The sequence below is a fragment of the Fusarium falciforme genome, chromosome 14 (assembly GCF_026873545.1).
Source record: "Fusarium falciforme chromosome 14, complete sequence".
NCBI classification, from domain to species: Eukaryota; Fungi; Ascomycota; class Sordariomycetes; order Hypocreales; family Nectriaceae; genus Fusarium; species Fusarium falciforme.
This window is the reverse complement of record NC_070557.1, coordinates 1123413-1143764: the sequence shown is the minus strand read 5'-3', so window position 1 is coordinate 1143764 and position 20352 is coordinate 1123413. Positions and strand designations below refer to the sequence as shown.

The following is a 20352-nucleotide window of genomic DNA, read 5'->3' as shown; positions in this document are numbered from 1 at the left end:
AAGAGTATTATATAGACTAAAATAAGCTCTAAGAGTATAATATAAGACCCTCTTAACTTTCCTTAAGATACTTAGGTTTAAGCCTTTACTTTTAGATATAGGGATCTTTATAAAAGGTTATATATTTATTATGGTATATATAGATAATTTATTTATCGCTAGACCCTCTAAGGATAAGATTATAGCGGCTAAATAAGCTCTATGTAATAAGTTTAAGATAATAGACTTAGGCCTATATAAATATTACCTAGGTATATCTTTAAGAAGAAATAAGGCGAGCTAATTAATTTCTTTATTATAGATAATATACTTAGAGAAAATACTTTAAGACTTTAAAATAGACTAATATGCCCCTAATATTATATTAATTACTATAAGTAAGTTTAGAGAACTAGACCCTAATTATAAGGTAATTAATAAACTTAAGGAGTAGTATATAAAGGCAATTAGATCCCTAATATATCTTATGCTTAGGATAAGACCTGATATTGCCTTTATTATCTCTTTATATAGTTAATACCTAGGAAACCTAACTAATAAATATTAGATAGCTATTAAATATATCTTTTAATATCTCAAGGGTTTAAAAAATCTAAAACTAGTATATTAAGGAAAGCTATAACCTCTTCTTAGTTATATTAACTTAGATTAGGCGGGAGATCTAGAGACTTAAAAGTTAATATCTAGATATATATTTAACCTTAGTATAGGCGTTATTAGCTAAAGCTTAAAGAGATAAAGGATTATTACCCTATTCTTATATAAAGTAGAATATATAGGTTAAATAGGAGTAATAAAAGAAGTAATTTAATTAAGAAGTCTTCTCTAAGAATTATTAAAAGAATATAAGGAGGTCTTAGAACTAAAGATAATTATAATCTTTAGAGATAACTAAGGAGCAATTATAATATCAAAGAATCCCTAGTTTTATATAAGAACTAAGTATATTAATATTTAATATTATTACTATAGGGAGAAAGTTAATAATAAAATTATTAACTTCTAGTATATTCTAATAGGCAAGTAGGTCATTAATAGGCTAATAAAGGCTTTACTAAAGGACTACTTCTTATTATTTCGGGAAGTATTAGGTCTTAAAGAATAATAATTATAAGAATATATAAAGATGGGCATAGGTAGTAGACCTTCTATGGATAGAAGAAGACCTATAGTCCTAAGATTGCATGGCATAGTGAGAAGGTGTAAAGATGAGCTGAAGTGGGAGACCTACCATGGATAGACAGGAGACCCATAGATCCAAGATTGCACTTGAGCGTGAGGCACGTGTAAAGATGGACTGAAGTGGGAGACCTACCATGGAAAGGAGACCCATAGACTCAAGGTTACACCGGATTTAAAAAGAACCTGCAGAGACGGGCATAGATAGGAGATCTTCTGTGGACAGAAAGAAGACCCACGGGTTCAAGATTGCGCTGGATTGAGAAGAAAGGTGCAAAAATGAGCTTAGAGGGAGATCTGCGGACAGAAGAAGACCTATGGTCCCAAGATTGTAAGACCGTGCAAAGATAGGCTTCAGTGGGAGATCTTCTATGGACAAAAAGAAGACCTATGGGTTTAAGATTATGCTAGACTAAGAAGAAAGGTGCAAAGATGAATTTAGGAGGGAGATCTTCTGCGGACAGAAGAAGACCTATTGTCCCAAGATTGTATGAGGCTATTAAGAATTTTTGAGTGCCTAGGTCGAGATAGCTCTTTCCCTGTAGTTTTCACCCACGAAGGTATTTTTAGGGTTTTAACGAGGCTCGATAGGCATATACATTAAGTCTAATAGTAGCTCGAGTGGGAGTATTAAGACCGTATGACTAAGATAATCTGATCTACTAGTGGCTAGGATGTAGATACTATATGAGGAGCTGTGCTCCTCTTAGATACATGTAACTTAGACCTTTCAACAACATAATACCTTCTACTCCCGCAGTGTTGCTTTATCAGTCATACTATCGGCCGTCTTAGGCGTGGTCCTTTTCCTAGGTCGATTGTTACTCGGCACCCCCTCGCTGCTCTCCTCCTCCTGCCATTCCATATCACATTCTTATTGCTCTAATTGCATTGCCCTCGTCGTTCTCGCTCTTTTACGCAGGGGACGATGATATCCCCCGCCCGGAACGTCCAATTCGCGTCCCATGACGATAATAACGTCTAAAGCGGGGTTCGCAGCACCAGACATCCGCCAAAGGCTTAGGTCTCCGCCAAGTGGCTACAAGGTATTCCAAAAGATATAAAGATGATTAAAAATGAGATTTCGAGGGAGTAGTAATAGAAGAAGCAGTACTTTGAAGGAGGAGTAGTAATAGTAGAAGCAGTAGTAGAGGGATGTCTCTAGACGCGACGCGTGCACGGACGACCCAGCAAGTGTAATTGATCGAATTACCAGCACGACTGCGTACAGTAGGAGGATGTTATCCAGGCCATACTGGATGTCATAGATAATGGCCTCTCCTAGAACCAGGCTGCCTAGAAGAATGGCGTGCCTTAAAGCACTCTCTCTGACTGATTAAGAGGCCTACCGTTAAGATCCGAGGTCACCCAGCCTGCTCAGCTTTTATCTAAGTCGGAGGAGTCTAGATTAATTACCTGGGTGCTTTGATAAGAGGCCTTAGGCTATGCTCCTTCCCATAGTCAAGTTCGCGCCACTGTTGCTGCCCTCTTGAGGCAGTAAGGACGGGAAAGGCCTATTAGTATATACTAGCTAGCTAGGTTTATTAAATATTATAATAATATAAAGATAAAGGTAAAGAAATGCTAGGAAGCTTTAAGGTTTAATTTTTTTACCTTAATAGCTATTAATTAGTACTTTAATATTTAGGAGAGCGAATATAGCTAGATTAAGCCAGAGAATATAGTTAATATTAATAAAGGCGGTATTATAGCTAGATTTAGTGAGTATTAATTATTTTTACTATAAAACTCTCTAATTTACTAAAAAAAATAGGCTTAGATTTCTTAGTTATTAATAGTAGTGATCCTAAGAGGAAGGCCTTCCTTAAGGGCTTATAGTCCCGCACTTAGACTATCTTTATTGAAACCGCCACCGTAGATAGCTATCTTTTAAAGCCGGGGATTATCTTTAAAGGTAAAGAGCTTTAGCAATAGTGGTTTATTAATGAGCTCTAGGGGGTTACCGACTAGTATTATATTATGTCTGATAATAGCTAGATAGATAATTATATCGTAGTCTAGTGGCTTAAGGAGGTCTATTCGCCTTAAACGTAACCGGCGGATAAGTCTAATATAAGGCTTATTATATTAGATAGCCATAGAAGCTATATATTTGCGAGTATCTACCTATTTTAGATCGGAAATGCCGCTAATAGCGCTAACTGAAAATCCAGGATGAGTAGATGGCTATATGCTTTTTGAATAATGTATATTGCTATTACCTGCCTGCATACTGCTCTTATGTATTGTAGCCGCTAGATAATGGCGTCTTTAATGTATCTAAGGCTGCCTATTAAAAGGAATTGCAGAAACTGACCTGCCTGATTGATTTTGCGCTAGTAGATAAGGTTAACTTTATTAAGGCCTATGCTAGAGCTAGGGAAGTAGGTATAACGAAGAAAAATATACTCTTAGGCTGGAGGGTGACTAGAAATTGGCTAATTTCACGATGGAAAGCGCTTATATATCCTGAGATTTAGCCGGATAAGAAGGAAATAATGCCTATATTAGATAGCTATAGAGACAGGTAAGTCGACTCTAATAATACGTTAAAGACTAGCTGCTATATTAGAGATCTAGGGAAGAATAAGAGTCTATTAATAAGAAGGCGCTATTTTATAATATTAAGAGGGTTTGAAGCTTAAGAGTTAAAGATTGCCTCTTTAAGTATTAGAATAGCTAGTCTAGAGGAGGAAGTTAGCTGGTTAAGTAGAGGCAAAAAGAGGAAGGCGATGCTAAATCTTAATAAAAGATTTATAATATTTATAGAGGCTCTAGTGGCTAGTAAGATTATTTCTAAGGCAAACGAAGCAATTAAAGGGGCAGATGCTATTGAGGATGTAATCGAGGTGGGAGGGATAGAAGAAGATGAGAGGTTAAATTTAGAGGAGGAAGAATTAGGTGTGGTATGTATGCATATAGGGCATGAAGTTAAAATACCGCGAAAATATTAAAACTTACTTAATTCTAAAACGAAATTTGAATATTATTTTATGCTTTTTATTTTTGGTGAATTTTCTATATATGGTTGAAAAATTGCATTTTGTACGGGGAAATATTTTTTTTGCTTACCGGTAGAGGGGTCTTACCGGGGGAGTGGTAGCGCATGGTACAGCGGGCCAGGGCAGGCAGAAACACACACCTCGGGCGACTTCTAGGCTGCCTACAGCTCTCAGAGTAGCCTTCAAAGTCATTAATTCAGCAACACAAAGCGGTAGCGATAAGAATAGCCATGCCATTATGATGGTGCACCACTACTTGGTCTTATGGCACGTAGGGAGAGACGAAACATTGCCGTAAATTACCGTCATCATACGAAATGCCTCGAGGGTTCCCCGTCCTCGTTAACTTCCATGCCCAAGATGGAAGGATCGTCGCCCTCCTCCATCGTCCAGGACCGCTCCAAGTATTCGGCAACGTCTAGAAGCTCGTCTTCCGAGTCGCTTTCCGTGCCGTCCGAATCATCATCTTCGCGGCCACCACCAAACGTGGCTCTGTCCGACGGCTGGGCAAGCGAGCTCGCCGCGAATACCTTTCTTTTGTCCCTCTCCGTCTTCCGCCGGTTAAGGATTCTTGAGATCCAGCTGCGTTTTAATATCTCGCGGTACTCGACGGCGTAGATGTACTCGCCCTGAAGCGTGTACCTGCTCAGCGCCGCCCACGACGTATTCCATGATGCCGAGGCGCCGATCCGCGGAAGGACGCCAGGAGGTACCGCCACACCGGCCGCTGTCAGGACCTGCTCGGTCGGGACAGTGACATCGACTTCGAAGCCTGGCTTTTGGCCGGAAGTTTGCTCCACGATGGCGTTCAGACACGACTTGTAACCGGTGATCATGAAATACGGGTCGTCATCTTTCTCCAATCGGAACTGTTTGACCTCGTCGTCCTCTACGATGACCTTGAAAATGTCGCCCTGTTGCGGGAGTCGAACTGTCCGAATCTGCTGGGACTCCAATTGGAAGGTCGTGCCAGGGTAACCGTTTTCCCAGGCCACTTTCAAGACACCCTCGAGGACTGCTTTGGTTGAGACCGACTTCATTTGATCTAGTATATGTTGAGCTGACCCCATGACGACTTGGAGTGGCTGGTGGGGTGTGTCGGCCTCGGGAAACTTGACCGACAGGACCTTGGAAACGTCGTTCGGCTTCCAGCATGCTACTGGATCATCCATCTGGGCGCAAAAGGCCCCAAGCATGCGGGGACCCATCTCGGCTGGAAAGATGCGCGATTCGGAGAGGAGGAGGAAAGTTGGCTTTCTTTTGAGCGCCATTTCGGGCGGGATGTCATGGGTTTGATAGTTATGAGGCAATGCTGTGTCTAGACGTGAGACTGGACTGGAACTTGAGCGTCCTTGGTGAGGTAAAGAGGAGAATTGAAACCTTGGTCTGGTTCATAAGTAGGTAAGTTAGTATTTAATGACAAGGCAAAGCAAAGCAGGTATTGCCTTTAAGACAGAGGGTTGCTGTCGACCTGGCTTTCCAGTGGCAGGCAATCGGTGGCTACCGGATCATGCGATAATTGTATGGTAATTCAAGGCCGTCTCCAGGGTGGCGGCGTTGACGGACCTGTGGATGATCTGACTGTCTCACTTGGGCGTGGATGGCGCCGTCGAGAAACTCCCACGATCAGGCGATTGCAGCCACCCAAGGTTTTTATAACGTGCGATCAAGCTGATGATCTGGCGTAGGTGAGTTGATGTGGCGCCTGCGGTCGAGGGAGTCCTCCAATCCGGTGTTGAACTAAGGTGTTTCCTGTACTACCACCCGACTAGTCCCATCACGCCAGTGCGGCGCAGGAGGCCAGCGGCCTGTGGAAGACGGGAGTTGTCGGGCGGCAACTTTAGCAGATCAGATCACCAATACACCACTTGATCACCATCTACGAACGCTTCGGTGGGGAGACACGAGGAGCAGCTTAAAGCCCATGAATGCTCCTAAAATCCCACTGCGGTGGGCTTCCGCTAAGATAGCAGCGAAGCGAGAGGTTTGGCAAGCACACACATCGAGATCCCGTCGTTATCGCTATGGCAAGCATCACCCTACGTCTTCGAGAAGTCGGCGGGTCGACGGCGCCCGGAGACGTACTACGCGTTAAGGTTTCAGACCCCAATGCTGGCCGAGAGAACGCAGCTTTCTCTATCCAGGAGTACGACGCCGAGTTGCAGCCAGAGCCGAGTCTCGGATTCGAGAGCGACCTCCGGAGACACATCGAGAGCTATGCCAAACTGGAGCCGTTTGAAGAGAGCCGAGCGCGTCGCGTCCGGCAGGCCATTGACCGATACAGCGAGTCGCTCTTCAGGCAGCTCAAGTTACCGACCGTCATCGACAGTCTTCTCGACGGGCTCAAGACACACGAGGAAGGTTCGCCCAAGTTGACGATCGAGCTTCATGTCCTCGAGGGCGGTGAAGACGATATGACGCTCATTCACTGGGAGAGCCTAGAATGCCGACGTTTCACCCATAATCGCCCGGAGGTGTCTATCCAGGTCTCTCGGGTCCTTTTATCCGCGGACTCGAGCCTGACACTCGCAAAGCCGACGTCATTTCTCAAGGGAGGGACCGGCATCTTGAATATATTGGTCATTGTTGCCCGAGCTTTTAACAAGTCAGGCGAGAGGGACATCGACTACCGGGAGGTTACGGTCCCCCTAACTAACGTTGCGGAACAATTTCCTGGCGATTCGATCCGCGTGCACGTGGTTAGCCAAGGCACTTGGGCGGCTGTCCAAAAGGCACTCGACGACAAACCCGTCGGTCACTATCAGATAGTTCATTTCGACGTCCACGGGACGATTCGCCATTCCAAGTAAGCCCCAAGATCGTGTCTACCGCTGCAGCGAGCTCACTGCCCGTCCAGAGGCCAACTGATGTTTGAACGATCCCCGCGAAAAGTCGATGCTGACACGGTTGCCAATGTCCTCGTCCGCCGAGGAGTCCACGGGGCGATCCTCAACGCTTGTCGGTCGGCAGAGAAGCCAGGCCGGACGTCATCAAGCTTGGCGATGGCCTTGGTCAGGTGCGGGCTGGACTTCGTCATTGGCATGGCCTACGAAGCACACAGAAACGCCGTCTTTTGGTTTGTCCATGGCCTCTACAGCGCCTTACTCATCAACCAGACGACAGTCAGGGAAGCGGTCGCGCGAGGGAGGCAGCAAATGGAGCAACACCCTTCGCGGAAGGGCCGGTTCAATCTTGAGGTCAACGTGCAGGACTGGCTGAACCCGGTTCTGTACAGTCGGAACGGCGAACCCTGGCGCCTCATCGAGCCAACGACTCCGAACCGGGAGACGACGGCCGTCGCTCCTCCCGTGCCCGACTGGCCCCACGAGTTTGAGGGCAGGGATGAAGATATCCACAAGATCGAGATATCTCTTTGCTCTTCAAAGATCGCCAAGGTGGAGGGATTTCGAGGGGCAGGCAAAGCCACGCTCATGAGACACCTGGCGGAGTGGTGGAGGCGGTCCAACTTTGCCGAAGATATCTTCCTAGTCGACTTCGGTTTCACCGAGGCTTTCACACACCAATCGGCGAGGATCTATCCTCGGGACATTTTCCATCGAATCAGCGTCCTTCTTGCCAACCAAGACACCACCCCGCGCAGCCGACCCAGAATATACGACATAAGACCGATCCCACCGCATTCTCCACTGGCACCCAAGCTGCAGGCAACGGGCGATCCCGCGAGCACCGATCGAGACCTCGCAAAACTCCTCGCCGATGGCATCCACAGCTCTAAAGATGACGTGGGCGCCGAGTCCGCGGGCCGGGAAGTGGAGGCGGGCCCGGTAGTCTCGCATCTCAAGTCTGTCTTCAGACAGAAGAAATGTGTCATCTTGATCAACAACCTGCATAATGTCACCTCTCTTGTGCACGGTGGCAGATTCAACTTCCGATTCTGGACCGAGGAGATGAAGCGCTGGCTCCACGATCTTGAGTGGCAAGGACGGGAGTCGAGAGGCATGATGCTGTTCTCGTCCCTGTTGGTCGAGGAGTGGATTGACAGGCTCGGCGGCGGCATTATCAGTCTCGGGGGCCTCGATCTCTACCACGCCACTCGGTACGCCGCGCGTGTGATCAATCTCGCGCCATACACGACGGACGCCAACAACTGCATGTATCTGGAGAAGATCCTCGAGTACTACAAATGCCAGCCGCTCGCGATCAATGTTGTTCTTCCTCAACTAGCCGCATCTGGCCTTTTGCCTCCGGAATATTTCGACAAGACGCTCTGCTCCGACGTCGAGTTATCCCTCCAACAGGAGGGGGAGCAGGGGGCTCTGGTGGTGGACTTCATAGCCGGCCTCCAGGCCATGGAGACCTGGCTTCCGGGCTTGGGCTCAGTGCAAGGTTATTGCCCACAGGCGTACCTCATGAGGCTGCTCGAAGGGAATGGGCCCTTCAAAGCAGAGGAAGATCCGGCGAGAGTCTTGGCCCATTGCTTGGAGACGCTTCAAGATTTCGCCATCGTCCGATATTCGCCAGGCACAGGAGGAACATCGACCGTCGTAAACCCGAACAAGACGTCTTCCACGGCGGGACTCGAGCTCCATCCTTTGCTATCGGCTTTTATCAGGACCGCATCTCGGCACATCGGCAGCAAGAAGCGCCATGGAGACGATGGCCTCGACTTCGTCTTCGCCTATCTCGTTCATTATCTGGCGGAACGCAGTTACAGTTGGAAGCTAAATGGCACGCCAGGCGACAAAACGGACATGGCAGCCGTGGAGGACATCCAGCAGAACTGGTTCAGCATCCTTTCGTCCCTGCAGTACTGCGTCTCCCGCCCCTACGGCTGGAACAAAGGTCTCGAGCATGCATTCGACATCCTCATGACGCGGACGATCAGCTATGTGGTAAACTACGCAACCAAGGAACAAGCTAGCCTCGCACGCATCTCGCGCCACGCCGTCGACAGGGTTGCTAGGGCTTTCGCGGGCCATGATTCCTCAGCCACGACGCCCTGGTGGCGCCACGTACGGTTCGTCGAGGAGGCGCACCAAGGCGGCGTGAAAGGCAAGTTGGGCAAGATACTCCACGTGCACAAGTGGATGCCGTTCCCACCGTGGCTGATGGAGAGGATGGTGGTCCACTACGTCTTCCTCCGGATCGAAGCGTGGTACAAATTCAATCCCGTGGTATGGCAGTACAACGAGGCGCTCTTGGGTCTGCTCGCGAGACACGAGCAGCAGCTCGAGAACCACGGCGGCAAGAACGGCGCCCCGGCCCTCGACGCCCGGTACGCGGCTCTAAAGCAAGAGGCTCTTATTGCCGCTGCCGAGATCGCGAATCAAACAAGCCAACATCACGCCGAGGGGCTTCTAGCGCTCACGCGGGTTGATCTGTCGTCACCTGATCTCCCTGATGACGCGCGGCAGAATCTGGCCGTCCGGTTCCGAGATATCAACGCCGAGCTTATGGGCTTTGTGATGGATGCCGAGAAGTACGAGGGTGATGCCGAGACGATGAAGATCGTCCATGAGGCCGAACACACTGGCGAGTTGCCAGGTCATCGTGCGGCTCGAGCTATCGTGGTGAGAAAGGCATATGAGAGGGCTATTAAGTCAAAGTCTGAGGAAGACGTGAAGCGGGCGAAGACTTTCATCTACGAGGATATGGCGGCGATCATGGACCTGACGAATCCGTACTTTCTAGTCCTCCACAGGTTCATGTTTGACGTGAGTATTTGCCCCCACCCAGTCACTTCTGGTAGCGATATCGGGATACAAGAAGCTCTGCTGACCGTTTTGTGCTGAGCCAGTTGTTTATGCTTGAAGAGAGTTGGGAAAGCGCGCTACGGCAGCTCCGTCGCATCGAAGCGTTCGTAAAGAAAAGTAATCCAAGAAGACAGCAAAGCATCATCAATGGCGAAGGAGGACGAAACTCCTATCTCATGGATTTGCACCGCGACTTTGCAAGATGCTACGAGAAGCTGGAAAAGCCGGGCGAGGCCTGTAAACATCGCGATACAGCCAACGCGCTCTGGGAGGAGCGGGAGCGAAACTGGACGAGACAGGATATGGAAAACGAGGGCCAGTTGAATCTCACGGCTGCGATTCAGTACGCTTTGCAGACGTATGGGACGGACGGCGGGCTCGAGGCTCCACCCTGGTGGATGAACCAGGTATGGGTAAGGGAGCCGGTAGAAGATGAGGACGATCGGGTGGCGCAGGAGGGAGAGAGTGGGCACCTCAAGTCGAGCGAGGATTAACCTTAGGTTTTCTTCTAATATCCCTTCAACAGTGATATGTTGAGATCCATTGTTTAACGGATCAATGGCTATTCCGATCCATTGGTGGCGAGGATGTGGATGTCTTCTTGTCAATAGTTTCAGGTGGTTAACATCAATCTTTCTTCTTCTTTAATACAACACAATATGCTCATTTCAACAACCTTTGCCGCAAAAGTCAGGCCCCGAGCCGCATTTCCCTTGAAGATTGCAGCAGTTTCCCCACTCTCCACAGACACGGAGCGTATACCGATTCTTGACCAGGCCACAAATGCCGTCAGTTGAGACGACGGCGCGGAGAAAGCAGGTGCCGGCACCTCTGTAGCAGAGACTTGGGGTGCAGTCTCGTCTTCGGACGCGGTCAGCGATGTGCCTCAAGACAGGAGGGAAACGTACTCTCGGTCGCCGCATGTCCAAGTTTCGGAGTTGCAGCATTCTTTATCAGTGCCAAGGCAAGTTGCATTGTTGTATAGAGGGCCACACTTTCCGCCATGCGCCCTCAATGGTTCAATGACTGGATTCCTTTCAGCATCACCCACGAGCTAAGAGTGGGGAAGATCTCGACTTACATCCTCTGTGACAATATTGCGTGTAGGGCCTGACTTTCTTGCAATCTGACTCCAGGATCGGATTTAGTTCGTAAAAGGTACCAAGGGTTATACCATAGCGGTCGGCCAGTTTTTGGCACGTCGATTCACCAACGTGCTCATATGTTTCGCCCCAGTCCCGGCAGTTGATATCTCCCGCCGCGAGCTGCCTCTTGCGCGGCACACTGGGTGTGGCCATAGGCCGTTTGTGGCGAAAAGTACTTCCAGTCGTACTGGGCTCCCAAGTAAATAGTTTACATCCTCCGGTACCGGTACTCGTTGTTTCCGCTGCGAACGAAGAGGTAGAGAGAACAACGGCGAGTATGAGTGAAAGCAGCATAGACGGACATTGCCTCAACTTCATTTTTGCGGTTTATCAATCCTAGATTCTCGCTTGGCTGAAGGTTAAAGCAATAAAGCGTAAAGTTGAAGGGGAAAAAAGAACACCAAGAAAGGAGGGTTTACAGCAGACAAGAAATGTGAGCAACAAGCCTTGAAGTAGGGCCCTCGTATAGGTGCAAGATCCTTAAGATTGTGGGCCAGGCAACAACCAATAAAAAGACCATTGTTAGAATAAACGGGTCGGTTTTATTGCTTCGGATCGACGCCAAAGGAACAAAATCCTTGCGAAGGATCTACGCATGGGCCAGCTGAACAAGGGACGTAATTAAACCAGGATAAAAAGCCTGTTGAAATATCAGCAAGGACCAAACGTCCACGTTCGAAATGTGTTTCAGGCTCAGAAACCACGAGACTCAGATTCAATGAGGTGCTGCTAAACAGAGAAGTGTCAAGATTGGGACAGCAATGAGGTCCTGCGGATGATCTGCTAGACATATGATACTGATTTGGTATGTTGGGACTAAATAAGAAGGGAAGAAGGTACAAAGAGGGCGATCGACGTTACTTTCACAGACGATTGTTCATTTGGAGGGCACAGTTTGAGTACTGTAGTCACAATGAAGGCTGGTGTGTCATTGAATTGAGATACAACATGAATCTATGTGGAAGGGCGTGAAACCATAATGCAAAAGAGAGCGGCCAAGTGAAAAGACGTTGAACATGTACCATTGTCCTGAACCAGGAATACTTCAGTATCCAGTGCGGATGCGATCCGCGACATGTCTTGCCTCCAGAGTCTTACTGTTGAAGACATGCCATTGTTGCGCCTTGCTCTCGTTGGGCAAGAGAGTCCAAACCCAAACAAGCAACGGCACAAATATCTGAGATGGCAGGAAGAACCTGAAGGAAGAGAACTGCTGAGTCGACCGCGAAGACTGCAGGTATCATGACTACCGCGACAGCATACAGAGCCGTCGGCAGGTATCGTTCCCTCCAGAGTGTGGTTTGGAAAAGTGCAGAGATGCAGATCCAATGTATCAACATGGCCACACACAAGATCAGTAGAAGGGTCTCGCAGGTGAAGGCCGCGCGTAGAAATGAGGGTAGTATCGTCGGCGCCTGGAGAGATGTGGAATCGCATGCCTGTCAACCGAGGAAGAGGTCAGCATAATGCCATTCATCACGGGACAAGAGACGTGCCGGAAACTCTGTCCAGAAAGTTCCACCATTGGCAGAGGTTCTAGGGAAGAGCCTAGGTAGGAGGCTAGTAGTTATGGTCGAGCCCAAAGCCAAGGTCGTGAGGATATTGGTTTGGAGTAGAGGAGGTTGATGATGGCGACTGACTCCAATCGCCCACTGAACCGTTCGTTTTTGATCCGAGCCGGCCACGATTGGCTTTTGATCCCTAGTTGACCATGAACAAGGTGAGACATGTTGGGCTTTGGCCTGCTCCACTATCGACATAGAGCTCGACCCGTTGGAAGAAGGAAGTTGGGATCGCGGTAAGGAGGCTGTGATCTTGAGCATCAAAGATTGTGCGGCTTTTTCTCCAAGTTATTAGAAAGTAAGCAGCGGAGTGTGATGGTGGAGGATCAGATTGTTGCAAGAGAACACGGAAGGGGGGCGACAGAAGGAGATGGCAACTCAGAGCAGAGCCGCATCCGCCGGAGCCTGATTACTGAAGAGGCACACCAGGCTCTGAGAGGGGTAAACAGAGCTGCGCCAATAGTGTACGCACACGCGGCAAGGCAGCCAAGCCACCGCCGAGTGAATAGTTCGCCCAGTAGGTTGTCTGGTTGTTTCGGTGGTTCGCCTCCTTTACGAGGCCCCTCAGTATTTGAAAGGTTGCACACCTGCCGTGACGTGACCTAAGGCAGCGCCAAGTTTCCCCCCAATGCACAGTCTCACATCTGGTTTTGTAAATGTACATACAAGCTTGTTTCGTCCGGATCATATTAGCTCTTCATCCTCTTCCTCACCACCACACCACCACTACCTTTTCCTCCTCCTCCTCAGCCCTCACTCCTCCTTCTGTAGCATAACCTGCGACTTCACCCTCATTTCTTTTGAAGCCCCCCTCGCCAACTGTTTTTGACCTCTCGTCACTTTCAATTTTGCTGCCATTGCTCCCAGCCTTTTCTCGTATTGCTACGGTCCTGCAGCACTTCCTTCAAGCGTTTTCGCATTCGCCAAATCGCCGTGGCTCTCTTCACCCCTGGCTGAGGCCGAGTATAGGTTTGCAATTCGCATGAAGCAATGCCTGTTCCCGTTCAACGCTTACCTCTCGATTCTGGTCCTTCTCTTCCGAAGCCAGGAAGAGCGCATGTCATGGGCTCCGATCGCCACATGCTTATAAGATCGTTTCCCTACTGAGACCCAGAGGCATCCTCTTACGGTCATAGGACACTGCTTGCGTGGAAGGCTACTGGAATAGCCCTTCTAACGATCCACCGAGAGTTCGTTCAGATGTGAGCTATGTGAAGTGTTTCTTGGTGCTGCTACTGACGAATTTGGCCGACCCAGGTTCTTGATGCAGCTGATGTTCAGAGCTCTGATGATTTGGGGTCTTCTCGTGTTCGGGCTTCAGCCATCAGTGACGGATGTCGCTCTTCTCCTCCCAGTCGCCATCACCATGTCGGTCATTTCGAATCATGGCCAATTCCCACCTGCACCACCACTTCTTCCATTACGGATAAATGGGTAGACCACCTCCGAAAACGCGACTCAAGGCGTTGCTCCGAAACCGAGGACCGATTCGCTTGCGTTTTGCACTCGAAGCGAAAACTCAATGCTCAGCCTCTGCCTGAGGATGTCGCTATGCGAGCATCGAGAAAGAGAGCTGGCGAAGCGTTGATGCCCTCCTCCGACACGTTCAAGCTCACCAAACACGAAACGCCCAGCACGAACCGATCCCGACCAAGGACGGTCCAACAAGACAATGTTGGGGAGACACCAATACTCTCCCATTCGTCCACACATCCACCAACCCGCGAGGATGAGTCTGCGTCTTCATTAAGTTTGATGCACCAGCCAGACACCAGACCCATTTCCCAAGACCAATTAGTCGCGGAAGTAAAGGGTATATACGCTGGCCTTGTTATGGTTGAAACAAAATGTATAGAGGTCGACAATGCACAATCCTCCAACGCCGAGTCTAATCCCAAGCTCAATAACGACCAGTGGCAAGTTCTGATCGCTCTGCACAGGACACTGTTGCATGAGCATCATGACTTCTTTCTCGCCAGCCAACATCCGTCCGCAAGCCCTGCACTTCGACGACTGGCATCCAAATACGCCATGCCTGCCCGCGTGTGGCGCCACGGCATCCATTCCTTCCTTAAACTTCTGAGACATAGGCTTCCTGCGTCTTTAGAGCATATGCTTACGTTTTTGTATCTGGCATATAGTATTGTAGCACTCTTGTATGAGATTGTTCCTGCTTTCGAAGATACATGGATTGAGTGCTTGGGAGACTTGGGTCGATACAGAATGGCGATCGAGGATGACTGTATTCGGGACCGCGAGACCTGGACTGGCGTGAGCCGCCATTGGTATAGCAAGGCCTCTGACAAGTCTCCTACCACCGGGCGGCTCTACCACCATCTTGCTATTCTTGCCAGGCCCAATGCCTTGCAGCAGCTTTTCTATTATACGAAGTCACTTTGTGTGAGGGAGAGTATCATGACTCTATCTGACCCTGCCATGAGCGGCTTTGTGAAAGTTGGATGGATGCTCTTCTCCGCTAGGCGAGGGCGGGGGGACGCGTGAGTTGGCCTCGTGTTTTATGGGAATCTCTGCTGACCCAAACCCCAGGCGCCACTTTCACCTTGCGTTTTCGGTGTTATTATTCCCGACTCGCACCGATCCCGATATGCCTCGCGCGGTGATGTCCGAACTTCTGTATTTGCTACATGAACGCCTCACTTTAAATCGCTTCGAGCCGTACACCATTGAGTCCTTCTCCCGAGATCCAAATCCCTCCCGACCCTTTCCATAAGACTGGATCCCTGAGGGTCTGGCGCTCACATTAGGAGAGCGAGAGCTCAAACTGTGGCTCAGGCATCGCAACGAAGGGCCCAGAGTCGGCGAGAGACGAATACACGAGCCTTATATGATACATCGCACACAGAACCCCAGCCGCTTTTTCACTAGGGCCGATAGCGTTGAGAGGAGGACTCCCGGAGGGCTCCCCCTGCCAATGTCCTTGGTTCATCTCCATGAGATGGACCGCTTGGCTTCCAGAATCTTGACACTTTTTCGCATCATGTGATTGGCTTCTGTCAGCAATTTCTACTTGCTGCTCATCTGGCCCCCGCTCGGGTGGCCTACCCGCTTCATCACTCCTCAAGTTTGGGTTGTGATTTAGTTTACGACCGAGGGACTCGAATTGTCGCGTCCATGGGGAACACGGACTGTTTCTAGAGAGTTACCCTGATGCCTGTCACGGGCCGCGAGACACGTTCACCTATACTTGCCCGACTGCGAGGGAACCCCCCCAGCAGATTTTTAGAGCCACAAACGGGCAGATTTTCATATAGATCTACGGACAGATCGGATGCGGAATTTGGTTTTCTTGTTTTCTTCTTAGTATTGTGATTTCTAGTTAGGTTTCCTCGGATGCGTGCGCCGCGAGCGCTCGCGTGAAAATAAGACAAAGTTCCACTGTAAAACAAAGCTTCTTAATCCGAATGGTACCACGTCACCAATAAATATTTCCTATTATACCTGTGTATCCAACTCGCTCGCCCCGTAGCTTTCCCCTTTCGCTGGTAAAAGAGGGCCATTTTCTCGATTTTCACGCCATTGTCTGCCTCGACTTGCTGGAGGATATGATTTGAGTCTCGTTCAAGAGGACTATCCCTTCAATTGTGCGAAGCCTCCCAAGTGGTCATTGGCAAGGATCTAACCCAATAAGAACTAGCTCTCTGGCCTATACCTGTATCAGCACTGATTTTCAACGACACCTTGAGTCGACTGCGCGTAAGATTATAACAGATAAAACGTTATCGCGGCGAAAAAACTAGGTTCCTGCTAGCGCAGTAACACTGGGCCAAGTTACATTAGGGAGGCTTCGCACAATTGAAGGGATATTCGTCATCTTTGATAGATGCTGAGGAATCCTTTTGTAGTTCTGACCATAGTGAGCATAGAACTGCCGACCATATAAGCAACAGGTATCATGCCCACCGCGACGGCATATCTTGCAAGTTGTTATCGACCTTGAGTTATCCCTTCAGTTGGCAAGGACCTCCAACCGGGTCACTTCGGGGGTTCGAGCCAGTTATATTTATGTATCTGAGGGATACTTCAATTATCACCAAACCTTGCCTCGGGAGTAAGTACTCATAGCATAGTGTTCTAACAAGTGAGATCATTTTTACCTCATACTCCAGTTATCCCAATAACACTGGGGCGAAGTACGGACTGGGGGTCCTTGCCAACTGAAGGGATAGCCAATCGGGATTTAGCGGTCAAGATATGGCCTGAGCCTCGGAGAAATAGGCTGGGGGAGGATATTTGTCAGCTCCCGCTAACCCAAATTTCCCATAATCCTCGGTGAAATTAGAAAACCAACTTCAACATCTTTCGTTCCAACCGTCGATCAACATCGAGACTCAAGGGCAATCAAAATGCCGAGGGCTGCTTGTGACTCATGCAGGAAACGGAAAATCAAGGTATGGTAATCCACATTACCGCGTAGAACAGCCTCTGCTGAGACTCAATGCAGTGTGACCAGTCTTCACCGATATGCTCGCCGTGTCGCTTGTCCGGTCTCCTATGCACATACTGCGCACCGCGTCGGAAACGAGGTCCCAAGCCTAGAAGCCGACTGACCGAGCTCACATCCGACGAGGGACCTGGGCTTCCCACTCCTAGCGAATGTGTGCCGCAAGCCATCTCGGACTTTTCCGGCTCCAGTCTTGGAATTCCCCCGGAGACACACCTTGAGCCAGGGGTCATTGCCAATCCAAGCCCACTCACCATCTGTTATGATAATCTTGCTTCGCACTTTGCAAGGGAAGGAGTCACAGCAGAGCAGTCTGTTGGCTGTTGCATTGGCCTCTACATGCAATTTGTCTTCCCCCTGATGCCAATCATCTGCGAATCTACTTTCCGCTCTCGAGCGTCGTTGGACCTCCCTGCTTTCGCCAACGAAGCACTATCACCCCTTTCGACGCTGACGTCCGAGATGATTGCCGGCATCCGGAATTACTCTCTGACCGCGTCTCTCTGCGCCATGATCGCGCACCTTAGACCATGTGCGGTGTACCCCGAGGATGACACTATAGGGTCCTTGTTTTTAGCTTCGTCTCAGGCAATGCTTCATCCCTATGCTGGGTATGACATCTCATATCCAACATCGGCTTCGCTTGTGATCCGTATCTTTCAAGCATCCTGCTATCAAATGATGGGCAACTCTGCACTGGCATGGCATACCATGGACAAGGCCATTCGCTTAGCTGAACAGATGCGCCTCTACGACGAGAACTCGTATGATGGTCTGGACCCCATCGAGGCCAAGCTGCGTCGCAACGCGTTTTGGTTTTTGTTCTCAGCCAGTCGGTCAGCCTCTGTCATGAATGGGAGAAAACAAGCTCTGGCCGAGTTTCATATGCTGGGCTACCTCAGCACTGTGTTCTGTCCAGACGACAGCCCACCACTTCTCGATCAAAGTCGACCCGAGAACAAGGATCAGTTTGAAGAGAATCTCGTGACTGGTTTTAAAAGGAGCCATGATGTGTGGAAGCTTGGGTTCAGTCTTCTCTACGACTTGGATCTATTCCTAGCTACGAGTTCTCGGACTACCGGACACGCAAAGCTAAATGACGCCCAGAAGAAAAGTCTGACCGAATCATACTTGAGATTTTCAAGTGTTCTCGACGACTTGCCAGGTTACCTTCAGTCGCCAACGATGATTTGTGATGCTGATAGTGAGTGCGAGAAGCACCAGAGACGGGCTTTCTGGATTCAGCGAGCCAACATTACGCTCTCGTATCATTATCTCTGCATGTTGATTCTTGATCGCTTTCTACCCGCAAAGCTCCTAGGTGTGGTTGGATTGAATGATGATCAAATATCGATAGACTCGAGAAAAGTTGAGATCGCTCACGAACTATTGGTTTTGGTCTCAAGCGTCCCTCTCGACGCGCTTAGAGCGAATGGAGAGCCATTTGTAGGCCACTCTGTCTCTTACAAAGTTCTCAAAGTATCGTGTGTGTTTGCTGATGTTCTACAGGCCGAGAAGCTTCGCTACGTTTGTGCAGCCCTTCTTGAAATAACGCAGAAGAATGACTCGGCTCATCTCTTAATGCGGGCTAAGAAACATCTCGATGCGTTACTGGACTATCTATCGAAACTTGAGTCGCGGGTATCTGCTACGTTAACAGCAATATCAGCGCCTTTGTGATAGGAATTGAGACTATGTCGACCACACTTACCCTTACACATCCTCAAACGTTAACGCCTCACGGTGTCCCTTAGACTCGTGCCTTCGGTCTTAGACTCGTGCCCTCGGTTGTGTTGTGAAACATGGAGTAATCAAGCCAAGCATGATCTAGCGGAGTATCTGCTCAAAAGGGAGATATCTCGGCTTAATAGTCCGGCGACTCCAGACCGAGTTTTGGGGTCATGCATGAATCGTTGGATTTCGCCGAGACTTGCACTAGTTTGTCCGTGGCCCGGAACTTGCGGATTTCCTGTCACCGAATGTCCTTAGACTAGGGAGACTTGTTAGATGTCCAGAGACATATAAGATGACTTGAGATGGACGCTTTTCCGTTCATTCCTCCATCGCTTTACACACCAAACAACTTCACTCAACAAAGCCCGAACAAGTCAACCAAGTATGGCAGCTAAAATTCGAGTCGCTATTGCAGGCGCGTCCGGTGTGACCGGCTCTTCTCTCGTGAACGGGCTTCTGGAAGTTCCTGGCAAATTTGTATGTTCGTTATTTTACACTGCTTCTCCTTTCTTTAATACGGCTCATCGGATTAATGACAACAACGTAGGAGTTAACCGCTCTGGCGCGGCCAGCATCCGCTGGCAAACCCGAATACACCAAGTATGCGGAGCGCGGTGTCATTATCAAGCCGGTCGAACTTAAGGCGTCATCGGATCCCTTAGTTCAGGCGCTTGTCGGAATGGACGTTGTCATCGCCTGCATGACCTTGCTACAGCTTGAGGAAGAGATGGCACTCATTGCAGCAGCATATGCAGCTGGAGTAGGCCGCTACGTGCCCAGCTGGTTTGGCCCCTGCTGTCCACCCCGAGGTGTCATGATGGCTAGGGAGATGGTAAGAGATCTGATCAAAACCTTTAATCCATGTCGAGGAGGTGTTCGAGTTCAAATTAGCTAATCAGACTTCCAAACTACAGAAAGAAGACATTCTGGACCATATCAAACGATTGTACCTCCCGTATACCGCCATTGACGCTGGCTGGTGGTACCAGCTGTCCTTGCCAGCCCTGCCTTCTGGGAAATTCGCCATCAAGGCAGAATATTCCACCACCAAGATTATTGGCGATGGGAATACCCCCTGGGCGTTTACGGATAACCGCGACATCGGGAAATATGTTGCAAGAATCATTGCTGACCCGAGGACGCTGAATAAAACGGTTTTCCTGCACAGCGAAGTCCATACCCAGAACGAAGTGTGGGAAACTCTTGAGAGGGTCAGCGGAGAGTCTGTTCCACGAGAATATGTATGTGGCCTTCCCATATTCGCGAGAGCCTCGAACTGACATTTTATAGGTGTCCAAGGAGGACCTGCTCAAGACCATCACGGAGGGTCAAGCGGAGGTCGCCAAGGGCAATATGGATGGAACGGTCATGCTGAGTCTAGGTATGTCGCAGTACAAATACCTTCTGGGCATTCGAGGAGATAATACTCCTGAACATGCGAAATACTTGGGATATATCGACGCGAAGGAGCTTTATCCTGACGTCATTGCTTCGCCTTTCCAGAAGCATGTCGAAGATGTTTTCTACGGTAGAGTCAAGGCTGTTTATTCTTGA

At 49.1% G+C, this 20352-nt stretch overlaps 5 protein-coding genes and 1 pseudogene across 6 annotated transcripts, besides 1 other annotated feature; 4 read left to right on the top strand and 2 right to left on the bottom strand.

Moving 5' to 3' along the window:
* Positions 1-4489: 4489 nt before the first annotated feature.
* Positions 4490-5452, bottom strand: NCS54_01513500 (Hypothetical protein; the record flags this gene model as incomplete). Its single annotated transcript, XM_053160240.1, has 1 exon — positions 4490-5452. One exon carries the CDS (start codon positions 5450-5452, stop codon positions 4490-4492), a length of 963 nt encoding a protein of 320 aa, XP_053016215.1.
* Positions 5453-6205: 753 nt separating this feature from the next.
* Positions 6206-10389, top strand: NCS54_01513400 (Hypothetical protein; the record flags this gene model as incomplete). Its single annotated transcript, XM_053160239.1, has 3 exons — positions 6206-6987; positions 7039-9856; positions 9940-10389. 3 exons carry the CDS (start codon positions 6206-6208, stop codon positions 10387-10389), a joined length of 4050 nt encoding a protein of 1349 aa, XP_053016214.1.
* Positions 10390-10563: 174 nt separating this feature from the next.
* Positions 10564-11193, bottom strand: NCS54_01513300 (LysM domain-containing protein; the record flags this gene model as incomplete). Its single annotated transcript, XM_053160238.1, has 3 exons — positions 10564-10756; positions 10804-10921; positions 10977-11193. The coding sequence occupies 3 exons, from the start codon at positions 11191-11193 to the stop codon at positions 10564-10566; spliced, it is 528 nt and encodes a 175-aa protein (XP_053016213.1).
* Positions 11194-13859: 2666 nt separating this feature from the next.
* NCS54_01513200 (EST1-DNA-bind domain-containing protein) lies at positions 13860-15333 on the top strand (the record flags this gene model as incomplete). Its single annotated transcript, XM_053160237.1, has 2 exons — positions 13860-15100; positions 15150-15333. The coding sequence occupies exons 1-2, from the start codon at positions 14154-14156 to the stop codon at positions 15331-15333; spliced, it is 1131 nt and encodes a 376-aa protein (XP_053016212.1). The 5' UTR covers positions 13860-14153.
* Positions 15334-17655: 2322 nt separating this feature from the next.
* NCS54_01513100 (Zn(2)-C6 fungal-type domain-containing protein) lies at positions 17656-18744 on the top strand (the record flags this gene model as incomplete). The annotated part of the gene is made up of 2 exons (XM_053160236.1): positions 17656-18510; positions 18574-18744. 2 exons carry the CDS (start codon positions 17656-17658, stop codon positions 18742-18744), a joined length of 1026 nt encoding a protein of 341 aa, XP_053016211.1.
* A 420-nt stretch (positions 18745-19164) lies between these two features.
* Positions 19165-20352, top strand: NCS54_01513000 (annotated as a pseudogene). Its single transcript has 4 exons — positions 19165-19275; positions 19346-19630; positions 19713-20039; positions 20089-20352.
* Positions 19165-20352: a sequence feature.